Source organism: Dromiciops gliroides, chromosome 5 (genome assembly GCF_019393635.1).
Source record: "Dromiciops gliroides isolate mDroGli1 chromosome 5, mDroGli1.pri, whole genome shotgun sequence".
Classification (NCBI taxonomy): Eukaryota; Metazoa; Chordata; class Mammalia; order Microbiotheria; family Microbiotheriidae; genus Dromiciops; species Dromiciops gliroides.
In genome coordinates, this window is record NC_057865.1 from 190,863,486 (window position 1) to 190,886,332 (window position 22,847).

The following is a 22,847-nucleotide window of genomic DNA, read 5'->3' on the forward strand; positions in this document are numbered from 1 at the left end:
CAACATATTTACTCTTTCCCAACAGAAACTAGAAAAGCCATCCATACCTTCTTGGCTCTTTCTCCCACTCTTCATCCTCCTCAGGGCCTGCCAGCTCTGCCTCCGTCCTCACATCTGCTCGTCTAAATGACAGTCATCTGGGTCCAGCTCTTGCCCCCTCTGATCTCTTCCTTTGTGTAGCCACTGCCCTCCCCCAGCCAAAGCCAACACAAGAAATGTAATCCATTTGCCAAATGATCCAGCTTTAATAGCTTTAATTTCATAAGTTTTATTGTACAATATTTATGAAAAGAGAGTTCTGGCCTGAACCTTCAGGGTTCTGACTCAAATGACACCTAGCATTTGATTCCTATTCCTCTAAGTTGAGATCAAAGAGGAAACCAAGTGAGGTGGTATGAGAAGGAAGGAATGATGCTGGGTTTACATTAGTGTAAAAAAAAACTGTTACCAAGACTGCTTGTTTACCATGTACAGAGGCTCGGTGACCAAGCCTGGGGGCTTATCTGTACTTATCTGTAGCCTGAGTTGCCCATACTCCATCCATTAGTGCTCTAGGCACAAGACCACCATGCTTGAACTGCATCCTCAGACACATCACAGGGATTCCCTAAGCCCACTTGGACAATGCAGAGAGTTTGGTAAAAGTCCACCCCACTTATCTGCATTCCTTTCACTCTTCCACGTGCACACAGTGTGTGAATGAATAGCTGAGAAAGTCAGGGTACACTAAGCTGGTACAGAACTGACCTCATATAGCACCAAAGAAACAGTGGGTCAGGAGCACTCCAGAAATGGGGTCCCCAAAACTGCCTGCATAGACAGGCACTGGGTGTTTTCCAAATCAGCCAGCCAGCCTGCCCTAGGGTTCCTCTAAGCCCTTCCTAGGAAAGGAAATAAGCCCTGGGGACTAGGTCCCTTTTCCTCCAAGGGTCCAGGAGGGGTGAGGCCAAAAAAGAGAAAGCTGTGCTTGGTACAGCCTCAACTAGGGAAAGGGGGTATAAGTCCAGAGGGGCTGCCCACGTTCAAGGCCTCTATGATGTTCTGCAGGCAACCGTATAAGTCCATGTCAGCGAGCACCTGGGCCAGCACTTCCAGAGTGGCTTGGTGCTGGGGTACTCCCTTCTGCCATGCGGCCAGCATGCTGTAGTGAGCTTCTCGAAGGTATTGGGGGTTCTGCATCTCTAGGAGTTCAATATCGTGCTCGTCCAGCCCCAATCGACGAATGAACTCCTTCCAGCGTCGGGGGGGCACCTTGTCTACCACGGCATACAGCACAGCTGGCCCTGTGAGAGGGACCGAGAGGAAGCAAATGAGCGGCACAGGGCAGTAGAAAGACTGGCTCGCAGCTGAAACCTTCCCATAGACCTTTATCCCCCCCATTTGAATGTGACTTCCCAGGGTATTTTACTTTCGTTTTTTTACATCTCCAGAGTTTAATTCAGTGCTCTGCACATAGTAAGCACTTAATCAGTGCTTGATTCTTGCCTGTGTGGTCTCCCTCCCATTACAATGGAACCTTCCCGAGGGCAGGGAGTGTCCTTTTTGCTAATTACATTCCCATCTCTTAGCACAGTGCCTGGCACATAGTAGGGGCTTAGTAAATGGTTTTTGTTGTGCATTTTTTCCTTTTCTTTTTTTTTTTCTTTTTGTGAGGCAGTAAGGGTTCAGTGACTTGCCCGGGGTCACACAGCTAGTAAGTGTCAAGTGTCTGATTCTGGATTTGAACTCGGGTCCTCCTGAATCCAGGGCCAGTGCTCTATCCACTGAGTCACCCAGCTACCCGGGGCTTAGTCAATGTTAATTGGATTAGATTGGATTTGGACCCCAACTCTGTGAACTACACCCCATTGTGACCTCAGACAAATCATAACCCCTCTGAACCTGAGTTTCTTCATCTATAAGACAATAGTAGCCAATATCTATATGGCACTTTTAAGGTTTACAAAGGGCTTTACCAACATTTCATTTTATCTTCATATCAGTAAGGTGGGTGCTACTAATATTAGCAAATATTAAATAGAGCTATAAAACTTGCTATTGCATAATAGCAAATATGAATAATAATAACTGGGGATAATAACCATCCCCATTTTGCAGATGAGGAAACTGAGTCACAGAGAGGATAAGTTACTTGTTTAAGAACACAATCTTAACTCAGGTCTCTGGCAGTACGACACTCAGCGGTGAGAGCTGGAACAGACCCATTGCAGGCGGCTTTCCATTTGTAAGTCTTCTTACCCTACAAGTCTCACCCTATTTGCCCTCCGGATTCCCTGCCAATTCACCCAACCCTTCTCTAGGCCAAACAAGATTTGGTGCAAGCGCACTCCTTTCCGCTCCTGGGGGGAGGGGCGAGGTGCCTCAGAGGTCAAGCCGGGTGGGCGGAGCACTCACTGTCAAGGCGGAAGGAGGTGACGTCTGATATGACGCAATCTGATGGCTGGCTGCGGTGAACGACGGGTTCCGCCTGCAGGTAGGGCGACGGCCTGATAGGTTGTTCTTCGTGCAAAGGCGACCAATCGTTTGGAAGGGAATGGCCGTAGAAGGGGGTAGAAGGGACGTGATTGACGAGGTGGGGTGAGGCCAGAGGCCGCTGATGTTCTTCCTGGAAGAATTAAGGTGAAGAGTCACATCAAAGCCATGCCCCCTTCATGAGGGACGGGGGGAGAGGGAGAGGGTTCTCCCTCCTAGTCTCTATCTGTCCCCACCCCCACCCCGGGGACCTCTGAAGGCAGGTCCCTAGCACGGGGCCTTAAAGCTGTTTGTGGGGCACGGCGGCTTTGCCAGGGGCATGATAAAGATGGGGAGATGAGAGATTAGGGGAGTCTTGGGGAGGGAAGAGAAGGGAGAAGGAATTTAGGGGGTTCCGGCTGTGGATTAGAGATTCAGGAAAGGAGGCTTGGGAGGGAGGAGGAGAGTTGTAAGGGGGGAGGGAGGGGCGTACAGTGGGACCTACATCTAGTCTCATTGTTACCTCTTTTACTGGAGGAGACCGTCTCCCACAGACTGAAAAAGGAGAAACAAAGACATGAGAGTTTTCACTTCCCCAGCCATGTCTTCCCATTCCCTTCTCTACCCATCCCCCCCCCAAAAAAAACCCCAACCTCACTACAATGGGGACCAGCGGAGACACGAGGCGGAGCCTATGCCTTCTCACGGACTGAGGGAACTCCTGACTCAGCAGATGCACACTTAACACTGCACTGGTCTGGGACCTCAGTTTCATCTTTAGAATGTGTGTGTGTGGGGGGGGGGGGGAACCTCTAATGTTCCTCCACCTCTAAATCTATGACCCTGGGACTCCAGCGATGTAACCCTCAGCAAACTGCTCAACTTCCCCCCTCAGCCTGAGTTTCTTCAGCTGCACAATGGAAATAGCACTACTTGTACTACTGTGAAAAGTTATGTAAACGGACCAATGTGGAAATAAGCGTAACGTGATTGTAATATATAAGCTATATCAGATTGCCTGCTGACCTCCGGAAGGAAGGGAGGGGGGGAAAAATTGGGAACTCAAAAAAACATCTTTACATGTAACTGGGGGAAAAAATTTAATAAAATGTTAACCAAAAAAAGTTATGTAAATCTTAAAGCTATATACATGTGAAGTTATTACCGGTTCCCCGACAGCCCATCTCATATTTCTTTCTTTCTTTCTTTTTTTGGTGAGGCAATTGGAGTTAAGTGACTTGCCCAGGGTCACACAAGTAGTGTTAAGTGTCTGAGGCCGGATTTGAACCTGACTCCAGGGCCGGTGCTCTATCCACTGCCCCACCTAGCTGCCCCTGACCAAATACCACGCCAAGGCTCTACTCACAAATTAAATAGAGTTTGGACTTCCATCGTGAGTAATGACAGAGGACAACAATGAAGATGAGGGAGAGGCAACAAAACCCCAAAAAGATCACCAAGGACATAAGCACTGGACCTAGACAAAGAAAGTCAAAACATGAATCAAAAGGAATCAGGGAAGGAGAGGAAGGGAAGAGGGAAAATTATGGACAGAGGGGAGCGAGGCTGGAGGAAATGGGAAAAGTGAGCATCCTATACCCTGGTGAATTAAATCTCACCTGATTCCTCTGGGTTAGCAGTCTCTAAGGGGCAGCTAGGTCTGCACTTTTTCTCTGGTGTGCACCTGAAAGAGGAGAAAGGAAAGGGTAAGTACTTCTGGCCAAATACAAATCAGTCAGACAGTATCATTGATGGAAGGCACATGTACGGAAAACCTTGCAAAGAGATAATGTGGCACTAAGGCCTGGGTTTAAATTCTGCCTCCTTAACAGAAGTCACTTCAGTTCTTTGACTTTAATTTCCTCCTGTGTGATAAATACGTCCCAGGGTTGTTGTGAGAATCAAATGACATAAATATGTTAATCATCTTGCAAAGTTTAAAAGCAATATAAAAACATAAAAATTAAAACGTTAAGGCAGTATAAAAACACAAGCTGTTACTAGGGTCATACATAAGGTCATCTCTTTGGAACAAATTCTAGTATATTGTTCATATAACATATTGCAGTTTGGCTGAATTGAATGTCTTTTAAATAAATAACTTAAGTAGGCTGTTGAAACAATGCTGGTTATTTTGCTTCAAATAAATTTTAATGTGCTAATGTATTTAAAAAAAAAACAAGCCTTTAGTGGAGTCTTGGAAATCTTGTTATAAAGAAATTTTCATTGTTTTTATTCAGCATTAGAGAACCATATAAAGGTAAACAGGAAAAAGAAATTAAGAGGGATCTTAAAAGGTTAAACTGTTTACATTCCTACATGGGAAAATGATGTGTTTTTATTCAGCATGATGGCATTGGACCTGCATTACACACTACTGGAAAATATAGAGAAATAAAACTCAAAAACAAAGAATTTTAGATAAGAAAGGGATGGGTAAGACCTTAAATATCCTTGGGACCTGTTCCCTTCTCTGTAAAATCAGGGAATTGGACTAGATCAGAGGTATCAAACACATTATCAGCAGCCCACAATATTTCCAAGTGCAAGCTGAACCAGATTAAAATGTAATTGGGGGGGAGGCAGCTAGGTGACACAGTGGATAGAGCACCTGCCCTGGAGTCAGGAGTACCTCAGTTCAAATCCAGCCTCAGACACTTAACACTTACTAGCTGTGAGACCCTGGGCAAATCACTTAACCCCAATTGCCTCACTAAAAAAAGAAAATGTAATTGGAAAATATTTAACAAAAATAAATTTTAAAATACAATTGTTGAGTCGTTTTCAATCATGTCCAACTCTTCATGACCCCATTTTGGTTTTTCTTGGCAAAGATACTGGAGTGGTTTGCAATTTCCTTCTCCAGTTCATTTTATAGATGAAGAAACTCAGGTAAACAGGGTGAAGTGACTTGCCCAGAGTCACATAGCTAGAAACTGTCTGAGGCAGGTCTTCCAGACTCCTGACCTGGTCCCTTATTCACTGTGCCACCTGGCTGCCAATATGTGTGTATGTATGTATGTGTATGTATGTGTATTATAGAACATAGATAAGGTTAATATATGGTTTTCTAAGTCACTATGTAGCTCACAGGGATCCTTATGTACAGTTTGGTAGCCCTGATTTCTATTTGAATTTTAAACCACTGGACCAAGTGACTTCCTTCTCTGATAAAGAAACAGAAGCGCAGAAGCATTAAGAGACTTGTTCACAGTCACATAATCTATGTCCTACACTTTCTTTAGCTTAGGGACTAATGGGGAAAATAAACCAAATGTACGTTTATGAAAAATACAACAAAAACAGGAACATAATTAGGAATGCCCAGGCAATTAGTGTAAAGTTATATAAAGGTGGGAGGTGGGAGGTGGGAGATTCCAACTGGCTGTTTAGTGTATTTACTCCTGAGAAATCTAAAAACACTACAGATCAGTGCTGGATTTATTGTTTTGAAGCCTGTTTAGATTTAAGAAAGCAATAGAGAAATAGTTAATAATGCCAATTAAACTTAAAAGTGTGTCCTGGTGAGTTGTTAAACATTTACCCCCACACCTCTGTATATAGAAAAGCCCTCTTCATACATACAAACTGAAAGTGCTTCTGGGGTGTTTTGGAGTGGCCAAAAATGAGTTAGACTAGTTTAGAAAAACTTGCTAGAGGAGGTGAGAATTTAAGTGGGAGGAAAGGAGGAGTGGAGGGCAGCTAGATGGCACAGTGGATAAAGCACTGACCCTGGATTCAGGAGGACCTGAGTTCAAATTCGGCCTCAGACACTTGACACTTACTAGCTGTGTGACCCTGGGCAAGTCACTTAACCCTCATTGCCCCACTTAAAAAAAATTTTTTTAATTAAAAAAATGAAACAAAGGATAAGTGGGGACATTCCATCTTGGGAAAATAATAACAATTTATGTTTATATGGTGCTTTAAGATTTAACAAATGTTTTCTTCACAACACTCCTTTGGGGGAAGTATGTGTATCACTGTAGAATGTATATAATTATAATGTGCTACTACCTTCATTTTACCCAAATTCAGAGAGTTTATGTAACTATCCCCAAGCCACACAGCTAGTGTGTACTAAGACATATGCCTTCTGACTCCAAGTCCAATGCTCTTGCCCTGAGGGATAACAAAGTCTGAAATTCTCCTGCAGAGGCCTAGAGACCAGAAAATATGAGACCTGTTGGACAGTAGTAGGAGAAACACGTACAGGGTCCAGAGTACCAGACATGTGGTCAATCCTTTACTGGTATAATATTGAATAAATAAATAAATAAATAATATACTCACTACCAAAACGGATAGCAATAGCAATTCATTATTATTATTTTTTTTTTTTGCAGGGCAATGGGGGTTAAGTGACTTGCCCAGGGTCACACAGCTAGTAAGTGTCAAGGGTCTGAGGCCGGATTTGAACTCAGGTCCTCCTGAATCCAGGGCCGGTGCTCTATCCGCTGTGCCACCTAGCTGCCCCCAATTCATTATTTTAAAAAACACATTCTTCCTTCCCACCCCTCATACCCACCTCTCATCCCCAGGATTGACGAGAAATACTCACTCACTACATGGCCTGCATTTCTGATTATGCCAAAAGAAATTTGAATTACAGGCACACACAGCATCCTGTTTCTCCTGACCTGTAGGGAGATGTAATGCATTAAGAAGAACTCTCAAGACAGGAAGAAGAATCTGACACTAACCAGGGGAGACTTGACATCTGGGTGGTGGAGAAGGACTTTGGGAAATGATCTAGAGAACTCTTCAGGAAGTATGGGGAAAGGGAAATGTTAGTAGGGAAATGAAAATGTTTATTTCAGAAAGGAAGAGGAGGAATTTATGATTAGGGGAAAGTAGGAGGATTTGGGGAATGGTGTGCTCACATGGACGTTGTATCGTGCCATTGTGGCACGGGTTACAGTCAACACATTTAAAGAATTTCTCATTTTCTCCTTGTTTTTGTTGATATTGGTTTTCCCTACATCCACACACTGTGTTGCTTGAGACTGTGCAGGGTTTCTTCTGAACCTGGCCCATCTCTGTTAGGAAGAGATGAAAGACCTCTTTAGAAATTAACTCTATCCTCTATGATTTCTTTTCTTATCATTCCACATCTGCCAAACGGTGTATAGATAAGGCCTCTACAGTTACACAAGCATTATAAATAAGCATGTCACACCATTTATTGAGCTTCCTGGCTAATGGGTTCCCTCTGCCTCCCCGGGACTCACCGCTTCTGCAGCCAGAACAGGGTTCGCACCCTGGAGAGAAATTCTCTATATCTGTGTAGGTGCCATTCTCGCAAGTCTCACAATAAGGCACGAGATCTGGACCACCACAGTCAGCTTTCAAGTAAGTCCCTACAGTAAGGTAGAAAGTTAGGCTAAGTCAGTCAATGGGGCATGAGAGATAGAGCAATTAGATAAACTGAGGATGGGGTGGGGGGAGGATCTTTATCCCAACAGGGACAAGGTGAAGGGATGGGGATGTGTGGATCTGCCTTGGAGAGAAGCCAGAAAATTGATGCCCAGAGAAATCAATACATTAGGGAAACTCGGTATGGAAGTATATGACACCCTCAGAAAAAGCACCCAGTTAATAACTAAGCTTGGTCCTCAAGAAAGAGATTAAAAGAAGATACTTCTCACTTCTTTGCAGAGGGGTGTTGAATGGGGCATATAACATGAGGCTGTTTTGATACATCGGTTCATTTTGCTGAACTTTTTTTTTTCAACTCTATTATAAAAAAAATGACCAGAAGAGGAAGGAATATGTATGCAATGAAAAAAAAAATTAAGGAAATGTGACATAAGCAAAAGATACTATCAAAATTTACTTTCACAAAAAATGTCGGGGTCAACTCTGAGAAGGAACCCACTACTATCACCACGTTATACCTTTATGACATTTGAGACAACAGATAGATTCATTGGTGCGGTGCTTATATTTCCCCTGGGGACACTCGATGGCTCGCTTTTCTTGATGGGTAGACATCCCAGTAGCAACTGGAAGGTACAGTCCCACGATCAGGGCCAGGGCCACCTGGAGAAAAATCAGACAGAAAAAACAACCCATCAGGGAAACGATAGTGAAGGCCCAGGAACCTGAGAGGTCTTGATTCTATCCAAATTTCACCCATCTTTTAAGGTCTCCTTTGATTCACCTCCTCCATGAATCCTTCATTCTCTAACTACTTCACCAGTGCTTATCTTGTTTCTCCACTTCCCATAGCAAGTGGCTCAAAAACAACTGCATTTTATGCTTTGTCTACATTCCATCTTTTTCCTCCTCAAATTGGGTTCAGTGGTCCTAATTTACTTTTCTTCCTAATTCTTTTCCTTCTAATGAGCAGCCCTGAAAAGAAGACTGAGATTGGCTAGGAATATAATAATCAGGGATTTTTGTGGAATTTTTTTAAGGAGCTATCTTTTTTAATTTAATGTTATTTATTCCAAGACAAATGCCAAGAACTATAATGTTAATATACACACCTTTCGCACCACCACCCCCAGACCAGGGTGAAAAGTGTAAAAGTGTGGGGGGCAGCTAGGTGGCGCAGTAAATAGAGCACCGGCCCTGGTGTCAGGAAGACCTGAGTTCAAATCCAGCCTCAGACACTTGACACTTACTAGCTGTGTGACCCTGGGCAAGTCACTTAGCCCCAATTGCCTCACCAATAAATAAATAAACAAACAAACAAACAAGTAAATAAATAAATAAATATGAAAGTGTGGCAGAAGTACATGGGTCCGGGCAGCTAAGTGGCGCAGTAGATAGAGCACAAGCCTTGGATTCAGGAGGACCTAAGTTCAAATCCAAGCTCAGACACTTGACACTTATTAGTTGTGTGACCCTGGGCAAGTCACTTAACCCTCATTGCCCCACCAAAAAAAAAAAAAAAAAAGGAAGAAGTACATGGGTCAGGAGCTGGGTGATAGTACACACAAATTAGGTAAATGAAAGAAGTGGGAAAAGACATGTAGGTCAGAACCAGCTGTCAGAAAGGAAGAGGTCACATACAAGTCTGACCTCAGGTCAGAGAACAAATGTTGTTTGTTCTTTATTCTCAAAGAGGACCATGACAGTTGTCATGATTTTCACTGAATTGGATTTAAGTGAGGAAGGGCTGTGCAAAGTTACCAGCCTCACTTTCTCTTCCATAGTCATCTGGGTCCAGTGGCAAGATATATATATATATATATACACACACACACATACATATGTATATATAAATATATATGTATGTGTGCATGCATACACATATATGTATGTGTATGTAAATATGTGTATGAATATATGTATTATGTGTGTCTATGTATCTATGTGTCTGAAGTGAGATTTGAACTTACATCCTCCCAATTTCAGGGCCAGTGCTCTATCCACTGTGCCACCCAGCAGCCCCTCAGAGGATGAATGAAGTTTAACTGAATGATCTCAAAGAGACCATTAAAGTCCCCAAACCATGATTTTATGTTTTGGTTTTTACAAAAATAGTATCCCCCCCAATTATATATAAAAACAATTTTTAGCATTTATTTTTTACAGGATTTTGAGTTCCAAATTTTTCTCCTTCTCTCCCCTCTTCCTAAAATGGTAAGCAATTTGTCATTGTTTCTTTCTTTGTTTGGTTTTTTGCCAGGCAATGAGGGTTAAGTGACTTGCCCAGGGTCACACAGCCAGTAAGTGTCAAGTGTCTTTGTTTTGGTTTTGGTTTGGTTTTTTGGTTTTTTGCAGGGCAATGAGGGTTAAGTGACTTGCCCAGGGTCACACAGCTAGTAAGTGTCAAGTATCTGAGGTCACATTTGAACTCAGGTCCTCCTGAATCCAGGGCTGGTGCTCTAAACAATGTGCCACCTAGCTGCCCCCAAGTGTCAAATATCTTGAGGGCAGATTTGAATTCAAGTTCTCCTAAATCCAGGGCTGGTGCTTTATCTACTGTGACACCTAGCTGCCCCAGCAATTTGATATAGTTTATATATGTGCCGCATTGGGCTGAAGTTTCCAGATTGGAAGGAACACTTCATAACCTCTTTCTGGGCCATGAACCCAGGACATTTCCCCTTGTTTTACCACCATAATGATGAAACAGGTCCCCAGAATTCCCAGATCTTAGCTCCCTCTCCAACTTGGCTGTATGAACAGAGATAAGCCTCTTGCTTTCTCTAGGTCTCCAATTTTCCTTTTGCAAATCAGAGAGCACACTCTCCCATCCCTCTTTAAGTAGAAAGACAAGTCCTCAAAGTAATTTAACTTCTGGGGAGGTCAGGACTATGGTACTCATCATTGTAGAAATATATCAAGTGCCAATAAAGTGCAGCTTTAAATACCCATAATCTCCAAGGCAAGTAAACTCATTAGAGAGAGCTCCAGGAGTGGGAATCCCTTGGGACTTTTCCTGGACTCAGTGATCATTATCAAGAGAAGGGTCATATGGAAAGAAAAGTCCTGGTGTGTTCCTGGGCGGCCACAGGCAGGCAGCCATATTGGAACAGTCTACAAAGCAGAAGATGCCATTGACCTTCACTTGGTAGGTTCAGCTTCCAGAGACAGGGGGAGGGCAGCTAGATGGGGCAGTGGATAAAGCACCAGCCCTGGATTCAGGCGGACCTGAGTTCAAATTTGGCTTCAGACACTTGACACTTACTAGCTGTATGACCCTGGGCAAGTCACTTAACCCTCATTGCCCCCCAAAAAGAAAACAACAACAACAACAACAACAGAGACAGGGGGAAGTTGGGAACCTATGAAATCACTTCTATCAAGTGCAATGGAACTAGCAGACCAGAGCCAGAGCCACGGCAAATACAGCTGGGAGAGGGCTGCCAGCTCCCTCTTCATGGAGTCATTCTCCTGGATCTTTCACCATCTCTTTAACTGGAATTCTCAAAATTTGTGCTGGAGTTTCTCCTAATAAACAGCAGCTCCCTCCCCTGGGTCATTAGGGGAAGTCATCCAGGAGATCTCTATTATGAGAACTAGATGTACCCCTATTATAATCATATCAGAAAAAACACAGCCAGGAGGAAGAAAGGAATTTCTTCTGATCTAACCCTTCAACTTCAACAAAGTACCAGAGCTAAGTCAAAAAGATCAAGTCTTTCAGATAAATGTAACCTGGGCCTTTATCTGTTCCAAATTACCATTTACAGAGATCCCCAGGGGATAATGAATGGAGGACCAGTAGGACAATGCTGATGATCACTATGCCACTTTCCTTTGAGGGAGGGAACATTCCAAGTAGGTAAGAAGTTGGGGGGAAGGGGATATGGAGGGAATACTGCCTCAGAAGGAAATCATGTGGGGCAGCTAGGTGGTGCAGTGGATAGAGCACCAGCCCTGGAGTCAGGAGTATCTGAGTTCAAATCCGACCTCAGACACTTAACACTTACTAGCTAGCTGTGTGACCCTGGGCAAGTCACTTAACCCCAATTGCCTCACTGAAAAAAAAAAAAAAACAACAACAAAACAACAGCAAAAAAAAAACATTAAAAAAAGAGGAAATCATGTGATAGGAGGAAAGGAAGATCTAGACACATGTCCAGAATTGGGTTTCCTCTCCTTCCTTTCCTTTGCCCTCAAAAGAGATTTCTTCTGCAAATCAAGGAAGATGGGAAAGGAACAAACGTTTGTTAAGCACCTGCTATGTGTCAGGCACTCTGTTAAGCACTTTATAAATATTAAGACTACAGTCAGACTAAGGGGGTCCCCACTTGTGATGTAGCTAAGATCAGTGAACTTTAAGAGTCAGCTACCTAGGTTGCTGTTTGCCATGGCCCACATTTCTATCAGTGGTGAGTAGGTCTCAAGGTGGAAAATCTGACACTAGACTGTGGCTGGCTATTAGCCATGTACCAGTATGGAGACCAGTGTCATTAGCAGACCAGATGTAGAAGTGGTGACCAGAAATGGAGGATGACCCCAAGGGCAGGAAACTATCAGCTATTGTGTTTTTGTTTTTGTTTTTTGGTGAGGCAATTGGGGTTAAGTGACTTGCCCAGGGTCACACAGCTAGTAAGTGTTAAGTGTCTGAGGCCAGATTTGAACTCAGATACTCCTGAATCCAGGGCCAGTGCTCTTTCTACTGCACCACCTAGCTGCCCCAACTATCAGCTATTGTGAAACCCCATATAGTGGCAAGTCAAGGACTTAGTTGTTTTCCTGACTCTCCTTGCCTTCCATGCTTATATTCTGCAGTCAGTGGATACATCTACCTCCTCCACCCTCCCTTATTTCTTTTCCATTATCTGTAGGTGAGTGTGGTTCAGAAACCCTACACTGTACCCAAGAGCAGGGAGGAGAGCCTGGAATTGCAGGAGACAGCTGCACTGAGGGTTCCATGTGGGGAACACTTGAGTTTTTCTTTCATTTTTACTGACTGCCTGCATTCTTCGAATGAAGGGGCCTACTTAGCAAGGAGAAGAAAGCCGGAATGGGCAGTGGGTTTGGAGTAATAGATTTCCTAATTTTTTTTAAACAATCCTGAGAAATATTTGATGTCATTCCAATTCACTAACTTTTTAATTTACCCAGCTGAATAAAAGTGTGTGTCTCAGTGGGTAAGGAGGCACTCAATGCATGAGCACCAGAGGCTCTCACAGGACCACTTGGCTGGGAGTTTGAGTATGGCACCACCTAGTGGACAAGTCAAGTATCTTGATTCATTGCCCTTGTGTATTTTCTGCTCTTAAGAAAAGCAAAGCATAAACCATTTGGGCTGCTTATAATACTGCAGTGTTGGGGCAGCTAGGTGGTGCAGTGGATGGAGCACTGACCCTGGAGTCAGGAGGACCTGAGCGCAAATCCGGCTTCAGACACTTGACACTTACTAGCTGTGTGACCCTGGGCAAAATCACAACCCTGACTCCAGTCATCCTAATATACATCTTACCACTGGACCCAGATAGAGGTTCTGGAGGAGAGAGTGAGGCTGGTGACTTTGCACAGCCCTCCCTCCCTTAAATCCAATTCAGTGCAAGTCATGACATCTGAGAATGACAAACAACAATGCGGCTGCATTGTTAATCATTTCAATCATGTCCAACTCTTGGTTGACCCCATTTGGGGTTTTCTTGGCAAAGATACTACAATGGTTTGCCATTTTCTTCTCCAGCTCATTTTACAGATGAGGAAAATGAGGCAAACAGGATCACACAACTAGTAAGTGCCTAAGGCCAGATTTGAACTCAGGAAGATGAGTTCTTAGCACTGTGCTCTAAAAAAGTCCACTGTGCCTACTAGCTACCCCATATAATACTGTAGTGGCACCCATGTAACCACCACATACATTAGCTGTGTGGTTAGTACCATGTTCCTAAAGTTGAGGATGACTTGGAGTTCTCTATCTCATAGATAGCCAGGAAGCCTCAAGTACAGGTTCTTGAGGAAGTCCATTCTCGAATACAAGAATATATACACACCGCAGCAACATCAATCTTTAGTATTCATTTCCCTTGCAAATACATCATTTTCCAGAACCTATTCACCAAGCTGTTCACCAATTCCTCCGAGAACAGGACTTAAGGTTTAAAATCACCATGGAAAAGGTTTAGTTTGTTATGGGGAAAAATTTCCCAGCCCTAAGGATTGTGAGTTATTGAACCATGGGTTCTTTCCCTGAAAAATGGGACCCAGAGAGAGGAAGTGGGTGGGCCAACATTCTACTAACAGAGCCAGAATCCCAAGCTTGAACTCCCACTCTATCCCTAAGGAGAAAGTCTTATCAGAAGAATTCTGCCTTGGCTAGTGAGAACTAAACTCCCAGAATGAGAAACAGGCAATCTCGTGGTTCATATTTCTCCTACTCAGCACCTAATGAGTTAACCCAACTCCTGGAAAGGAAATCTCTTCCCAGCAACTACGCCCAGTGACTCAGGCCAAAGGGAGGGAGGGAGAAGAGGCAGCTCTCCCCAGCCATGAAAGGGTCACGAGTCAACAGAAAGACGGAGTAGAGGGACAAGGCAGCAGCAGGGGTGTACTACTGCCTTCCCATACTGCCTCAGATTGTAGGCCTATTCCTTGCATTCACACGCAAAGGTCCCTCTCATTTCCCCCCAATCCACCAAAAAAAAAAAAAAAGATCAAGCTAACAGTCCCCAATCCTGTTTAGCCCACAGATTCAGCAAACAGCAACTCTCCTTTCCCAATCCATCCAAAGGAAAATATCCCCTAACCTCTGTTTCCTCTCTATCAGATCCCCGCCCATCTCTCCCCTGCCCTTCAATGCATTATTTCCCACAACAGTCCTTGACGTCTTCCCCTGGAGGCCCCCCAGCTACTTCTTCCAGCTGAGGCTATACCCCCCCAACCCCCCCTTCAGCTAAATCCCAATGAATTCTGCTGCCAGACTGAGGAACTGGACAAGACATCTAGCTCAGTCTCCTCACCTTACATATCACCGAATGGTCACACACAGTACAAGAAGCAGAGCTATCATTGGGCCCAACTCCTTAAAAAACACTGTCCTTCTGATCTAGACCTCAGAACATACAACTACACAACCTCAAGTTCATTCTCCTGTGCTTCTCTCAGGACTTTACCATGATGCCCTCTTACGGGGACTTCTCAGCCCAACCGCCTCAGCTTTCTTTTATGCGTTGTCTTCAATGATCATTATGTAAGTTCCTCTGTGAGTAGTGACTGTCTCTTTTTGCTCACATTTGTATCCCTGGTGCTCAGCACATAGTAAACATTTAATAAATGCTTGTTGTCTGTTGGTGGTTTGCCCACTAAACGTGCCCTTCAGAGTAGAAAGCAAGACTTGGTGTTCAGGTCCCAGCCCAAGAAACAGAGGAAGTGTAGGAAGCTGGGACTCGAGTGAGAGTGGGAGGCCACTGAGGGGGTGGCCCAGTAACCACCCCTACCCTGCCTCCTCACAGCTTCCGGTTGTGGAGGGTTTTTCAGTGTGATTTCTGTGCTAAGGTGAGTGGGGATCAAGAGTCAGAGTGAGGAAGAAAGCTGAAGTTCAATTCCTTCAGTCCCCACCTTGACCCTGAGCATCCCACAGTAAGTTCTCTCTCCACTTCAACCCCTTCTCCCACTCACTCCCCACCACCCAAGTCTGCTACCAAAAGTACCTCAAGCTTTTATCTCAAATAACCAGCACCTCCCATAACTATAGCTTTCACTTATTTTCAAGATTCTTAGGGAATTCAGTGGAACTCATCTGGTCCTCAGACTTCAATATCCCAAGTCCCTGAGCTCTCATCGCCTTTGTGGTCTTCAGTGTTCCTTCAGCATTACCAAAGTGGCTAAAATGCTCATTTAGTATTTTTCATAATGTCGGTTTAAATGGTAGGCTCCTTAATATTGGGAACCATATAGACCACAGCGCCTAGCACAGTGTCTTGTACATGGTAGAACTCAATAAATGCTTGTTGATTAACCAAAAAGAGGGGCAGCTAGGTGGTAAACTGGATTAGAGCACCAGTCCTGCAGTCAGGGAAGACCTGAGTTCAAATCCAGCCTCAGATACCTACTAGCTGTGTGACCCTGAGCAAGTCACTTAACCCCAGTTGCCTCCAAATAAATAAATTGAAGGGACTTCTTGCCGTCTTCCTAGTTCCATACCTCTACATACTTAGAGAGCACCTACAGTTGGCTATTTCCCAAATATCCGCCACTTAACCTTATAAAAAAACAAACTTGTTTTCTTTGCCTACCTAGACATCATCACTATCATTTTCATGATTCCTATGATTCAAATCTTGGAGTAATTTTTACTCTTCTGTCCTCTATGCATGCAACCAATCAATAAATCCTGGCAAGTCTTCCTTTCCACTCAAAGATTCACCACCCCCACCCCTTCATTTCTCCCTCATCACTGTGGTCCAAGTCCTTATTGTCTCACACCTAAATTTTTGCAACCACGCTTGTCTTCCTGCCCATCTTCCTTTTATCCCACATACAACTGTAGTCATTCATTTTCAGGTATCAGTCAAGGAGTCAATCACTTGTTGACTAAGTGGATGAAAATGAATAAAAATCTCCCAGATATCTACTGCTTTGTGATTTGAACCTATATCACTTTCTCAAACACTTTAATCATATCATCTGATCGTTTCCCTACCCAAGAACTTAATGGTTTCCTATTGTCTTAGATCAGTTCTGATTTCCTTTGCCTAGATTTGTATTTAAGGCCCTCACTTCTTCCCCAATCTCTCCTTTCCATTTATTAATTGTACTCCAGTCCTCCAGCACCTAGAAAGGTGATCTACTCACTGCCCCCCCCCTTACATATGTTTGTTTGTTTCTTTTCTATATGGCTTATGCCATTTTCTCACTTTCACCTTTTTCCTCTCTCCCAATCAGTGCCTCCCAACTCAGAATATCTCCATGAAGCTTCTGATGCCTAACCTCCTTCTTACAGATTTCTCTCTTTTGCCCCACCAACATACCATATTATTATCTAGGATCATAGAATTTAGAGCTGAAAGACCTTAAATATTATTTGGTCCAACTCTCATTTTACAGGTGAAGAAACTGAGGCTCACAGAGGTTAGGTGACTAGCTCTGAATCACACAGATGATTTGGAGTACCAGAGGCAGGACCCTAACTCACTTTTTATGTGCCAAACCTACCAAGTAACTGCATTTGGTTAGTCTCTCCTGTTTCCAGTGCCCATCCCTCAGTAAGCTCAGAAAGAAGAAGGAAGGATGGAGAAAAAGTCAAATAACAAAGAAAGAGAGGAAAGGGAATGTAGAGGTTAGATGAGAAGAGGGGGAAAAGAGAAGTGATGGTGAAAATAACTAAGGATATGGGCAAGAAGGCAGGGGAAGAGGAAGAGAAGATAAACTGGGGGGAAGACTGAAGAAATAGAAGAGAAAATGGAAGAGAAGTGATTGAGAGGCCAAGGATGAGGAGAGGAGAGGAGAGGAGAGGAGAGGAGAGGAGAGGAGAGGAGAGGAGAGGAGAGGAGAGGAGAGGAGAGGAGAGGAGAGGAGAGGAGAGGAGAGGAGAGGAGAGGAGAGGAGAGGAGAGGAGAGGAGAGGAGGGAGTGGAGAGGAGAGGAGAGGAGAGGAGAGGAGAGGAGAGGCAGAGGAGAGGAGAGAAGAGAAGAGAAGAGAAGAGAAGAGAAGAGACGAAGAGAAGAGAAGAGAGAGAAGAGAAGAGAAGAGAAGAGAAGAGAAGAGAAGAGAAGAGAAAATGGAACCAGGGAAAAAAAGCAGAAAAGAGACCAAAGAGTTCAGGATGATAGGGAAGTCATAGAGCCAAGAGCCCAGGGTCCAAAACCCAGATGAAGATTTCAGGGAGGCCTAGATAGTGAGAGAAGAGACAGAAGATATGGAAAGAGGCCTAGAAACAGTAGGGCTGAGGGAAGAGAAAGGGGCATTTCTAATGACGAAGACAACTTTCCAACTTCCTCAAATTAGGCTGTAGGATGAGAAACTGAACCGTAGCCATAGGGTTGAAAGAGGTGGGGTGTAGAGTGGTACACTCTACGCTGTCATTTCAGGGAGATGACTGAAGATCCCAGAACCCAGACTGGGGTAAAAGTTTAGAGTCCTGTGGAAGGTTGGGGGTGGCACCCATGAAAAAGAATGGGCAAGACAAGCCTGGGACAAGCCACAGGAATACTCTACTCAGCCCTTAATGGAACGCCCTGCCTCTTTCAAAACACATCCCCTGTTCGGAAGCACCCCAACATGTCCACCACCCTTCAGGCCCTAACCCAGGGCTCTGTTCCCCTTGACCTCGATTCTCAGCAACCCCCAGCGTACCTTCATCCCTAACACTGTCTTTTCCTTTCTCCTCCGATCTCTCTTCATCCACCCTCGCCAGGATTCTTATACCAGACTGAACAAAGTTCAGAATAGTCTGACTCCTCAGAGCTGGCCCTCCCTTCGCCACTATACCTTTCCCTTCCTCAGCTGCCAAGCTCCGTCAGCCCCTAATGAAAGCTGGCCCCTGCCCGGTTCCGATGCCGATAGCTATAAATTCCTTCGATGTCTTAGAACCTGTCTTTCCTGGAAGACTGTCGTCTTTCCCCATGTGGCCTGTCTCCCTCTCCCTAACTCCCCAAACTTTTCAGTCTCTCTCCGATCTGCCTCCAGGGGACAAATATGGTGATCTGGCAGAGGATCTGTATTTGGGGTACTTTTCATTGATAAAGGGAGGTTGGTGTGGGAAGGTGGGAGCCCCAGGGGTGTGATCCCCCTAGAACTCTGCCTGGTGTCCTGTACGAAAGCCATCCCCCAGCCCACCCCCCGACCACTGCCCGTTCCCTGTCCATGTCTCACCAGTGGCACCAAGCCAGGCAGGGTGGGGTGGCCCATGTCCGGCCTGGCCGTAGCTTCTCACTCCCCCATTAGGGCTCAGAGGGGCAGCCGCGGGAGCAGCTACGAGCGAGCGAGCCGGTCCTAAGCCGAGCACGGGATTCCGAGTTCAGAGACCCGAGCCAGGCTCTTGGGATGGAGATCTACGCAAGGTGCCGACAGCCCAGAAGACAGAACTGGAGCCGCAGCTGGCACCAGTACCTGAGCCCCGCCCGGCTTGAGCCAGGGTCCGAACCTGAGCAGGCAGCGGGAGTCGAAAAAGCTTGGGGAGAAGGGGGAGGGAGGGAGCAAACAGGGTGTCGCAACCAGGGCTAGGACAGGAAGAGCCCTGGGAGGAGGCGGGGAGAGGCGGGGGAGGTTAAAAAATAAAAAAAAAATTAAAAAGGCTTTTAACCCTAGCCCAGCCAGGGACTCCAGAGCCCTGGAAGAAACTTCGGGGGGTTCCAGGTCTCTGATGACTTCCATACGATAAATCAGAGAAATCTTTCCCTCTTCCATTCCACCTTAGGACCTGAACCTTCTAAACACCGACACCTCAAACCCACAAATCACTTAATCCCTCCAAAATCCCAGGACATCGCTAGTCCTCACTGCCCCTTTTGAGGGAGGAGGGGGAAATAGCACTTGACTGGGAGAGAAGAGATTCTGAGCTCTGTTCCCATTCTGCCTCTGATCCCATATGTGACCTTGGACAAGTCACTCTGAGCATCAGTTTCCTCATTAATAAAAACGATAATAATAGGAAGCGTTTATTAAGCACCCACTCTGTGCCAAGAGTTTTGGGGTGTTTGTTGTTTTTTTTAAAAAACAAATATTCCCTCATTTGATCCTCAAAACAACCTTGGGAGATAGGCCGCTATTATCCCCATTTTACTTAAGTAGAGTAAGTGTCGGAGGCTGGATTCAAATTCAAATTTTCCTCATTCCAGGTCCAGCACTCTATCCACGATGCCACCTAACTGCCTCATTTTTCAATAAAAATAATAATGGTTATAATGATGGGATAATAGTTAATAATCAATTATATGGGGCTTTAAAGTTTACAAAAACATTTCCCTCACAACAATGCCTTGAAGTAGGCAGTATGTATTATTTTGTCTATCAGACAGACTTATCCCTAATTCTAGAAGTGAAGAAAATGAATCTCAGAGAGGAAAAGTGCCTTACTAATGGTCACCACAGCTAGTAAGTATGTTGCTGGACTCCAACTCGGTCTTCTGACTCCAAGTCCAAAGCTGCTTCAGATTTCTTGTAAATAAAATACCTCTAGGTCATGTCTATTCAGAGTATGCTGGTAAATGTTTAACTACTGAGGGGTCATTGTAGATGTTGCTTTTTAATTTAATCTGCAATATTAATACTTTCTTCATCATTTTCCTTAAGTCTAAATAATCAACAAAACAATAAATAATTCCCTAATTTGTAGCATTTGCTGATTTCCAAGGTGTAAATGCTCACATTGAAATTTAACAATCATCTCTGTAGCCAATTTGAGCTGGCTCCAGCACAGCTCTTCTTCCACTAGCTCTGAGCATCTGGTCCCTCTAGTGAAGTGACCTTAGAGGAAATATAAAATCAGAGTTCTCTGCTTGGTGCACCTAGGGGTAGGAGGGGTGGGATATATCTCAGTTCTGTCTGGTAGTTCAGGTTCAGGAGGAATGAAATAAGCCATTTATAGTCCATCACATCATTATCAAAAAGGAAGTTTAATTAGCTATAGTATAGAAAAGATACTCAACAAAGTCATAATCCTTGGCTCAGATAGAAGTCATTCCCTCAACTCCTAGTCAGTCCACTCTTTGTGGCAACTCGGTCAGCCAAGGGATGGGTACAGATTCCTCATGGACTGGCCTCTTTGATACCTTAAAGTAACCAAGATACTGAATCAAAGTATCTGGCCCCCTGGACAAGTCAAGTCAGCCACAATTTCCTTGCCTTTTAGGGAGAAACTAACCTAGCTTTTTGGGATTCAAAACCCACTGGAGAATTTTGCTGCTACCTCTTACAGTATACAGTTGTTTGTGGGGCATGTTAGCACCAATTAAAGATATTCTATGCTCTCTCTGCTGAACTAAACAACCAGGTTGACACCTTAAGGACAAGAGATTAGAGACCCTGTGTCAGGGGACTCAGGCAGATACTGTTCCTGGTGGTAATGTCAAACTCAAATAGAAATGGGGGCTACTAAATTAAACATAAGGATCCTTATGGGCTGCCAATTGAATTAGAAAAAGCACATAATAGGTTTTCACTTTGTTTTATTGTTTTTATTCATTTTGTTAAATCTTTTCCAATTACTTTTTACTCTGATCTGGTCAAATTCAGGAATGTTGGGGGCTGCAGTTTGATGCCCATGCTTTAGGGAACTTTCTAACCACTTACAGAGTTTTCCGGGTCATTACTTGATAACCCTAATCTCAGGGAGGGAAGAAGCCTAGTATAACAGCAAAGGAGGATGAAAAGAAAAACTAAAGCAGAAAGCCAGCAAAAAGAAAACACCACCACCCTACTTTAACAGTTCCTAACTGAATATGGAAGAGAAGGAAGATCAAAAACCCTCAGCTTTCCCTCCCCCTTTTAGAAAGAGAAAGACCTAGATTGGGACAATCTGGTCTGAGTAGAGGTTAACAGCAGATCTTTGTAGTTCACGGTAGGGCTACCAATGATGAAAAGCAGGCATTGAAAAGCACGACACTTTCTGCAGTCATCAACAGATCAAGGTCATTTATTTGTACTAAAGTAAGAGGTCCTCCTCCTGGATCACTCGCTGCCTTGTTGTAGCAAGGGGACTTATACAGTTCAATGAAACTATGAGCTATGCCATGCAGGCTTACCCAAGACAGACAGGTCAAAGTGGAGAATGATCCACTGGAGAAGGAATGGCAAACTGCTCCAGTAACTTTGCCAAGAAAACCCCATGAACAGTATGAAAATGCTGAAAGATATGACATCGGAATGGTGTGTTATGGTCCATGGGGTCCTGAAGAGTCAGACCTGACTAACATCTTGCCAGGGTCTGTACCCAGCAGGGCTTTGTCCTCCCTGGAAAGCACATCGTGAGGATGATACCAAATCCTTGCCCCTTTATTAAGGGTCTGCCCTTTTCTACAGGATCTGAGTAAGGGTCTTCTTTTGTCTTCATTCAGGAACTCAGGATTACAATTAAATCAGCTAAAAGATCCTTTCTTCCAGCTAAATTTATAATTGTCATATTTATACAGAGACAGTTTCACCTTCCCCATGTCATTAAAAGCAAGGTGCTGGGGCAGCTAGGTGGCACAGTGGATGAAGAACTGGCCTTGGATTCAGGAGGACTTGAGTTCAAATCCAGCCTCAGACACTTGACACTTACTAGCTGTGTGACCCTGGGCAAGTCACTTAACCCCCACTGCCCTGCAAAAAAAAAAAAAAAGCAAGGTGCCTCCCAACAATTCTACCCATGATTTTCCAAGTCCTTTTTGGCAAGGAGCTATCTGAACAATCCCAGGGGGGAAAAACCTGTCAATTGAAGATAACCTGAACTGTTTCCCCAAGATATGTGGAGCCCCTTGAGGGGGCAGAGACCACAAGACCCAGGTGACTCCCCAAAGGGGAAGGAAAAAGGAAAGGCCTGAAAGAACCAAACAGGGCTATGTCTAAAAACAGCCCAGCTTATCAGGTAAGTCTTCCAGGAGACTAGCTAGATCAGATAGACCACTGGAATTTCAGAGGTATGATGAGCAAACTGTTATTTAATAGGGACAAACTTCTTGCTGGAGTATGGGGGAAATGGGTTAATCTGCCAGCTGGGAACAGGTCAAAGATTACAAAGGAAAGATGGGTGCTCTGATTGGCATATTTTAGAAGTGGCTGCCTCATCTTTAAAAGGGATCATGTGTTGCTGCCCCCAGCATCATAGCTCCAACTTCCAGTTTGGCAGTGAATTCCTTCCCTGATCTCTTGCTGTTGTTTTTGCTGTTCAGTAGTTTCAGTTCTCTTCAACTCTTCAAGACCCCACTTTTCTTTTCTTTTTTATATATATAATGTTTTATTTTTTCCCCGATTAAATGTTAAAACATTTTTTTTTAACATTTGGGTTAGTTTTGAGTTCCAAAGTCTATCCTTCCCTCCCCTCCTTGCCTTCC

The 22,847-nt window shown here is 44.3% G+C and overlaps 1 protein-coding gene across 1 annotated transcript; it reads right to left on the reverse strand.

Moving 5' to 3' along the window:
* Positions 1–221: 221 nt before the first annotated feature.
* Positions 222–19,017, reverse strand: TNFRSF1A (TNF receptor superfamily member 1A). The gene is made up of 10 exons (XM_043969364.1): positions 18,688–19,017; positions 8,349–8,493; positions 7,683–7,811; positions 7,335–7,490; positions 7,013–7,091; positions 4,071–4,135; positions 3,818–3,928; positions 2,975–3,006; positions 2,395–2,605; positions 222–1,283 (listed from the first exon to the last, which is right to left on the reverse strand). The coding sequence occupies exons 1-10, from the start codon at positions 18,721–18,723 to the stop codon at positions 979–981; spliced, it is 1,269 nt and encodes a 422-aa protein (XP_043825299.1). The 5' UTR covers positions 18,724–19,017; the 3' UTR covers positions 222–978.
* Positions 19,018–22,847: the final 3,830 nt, after the last annotated feature.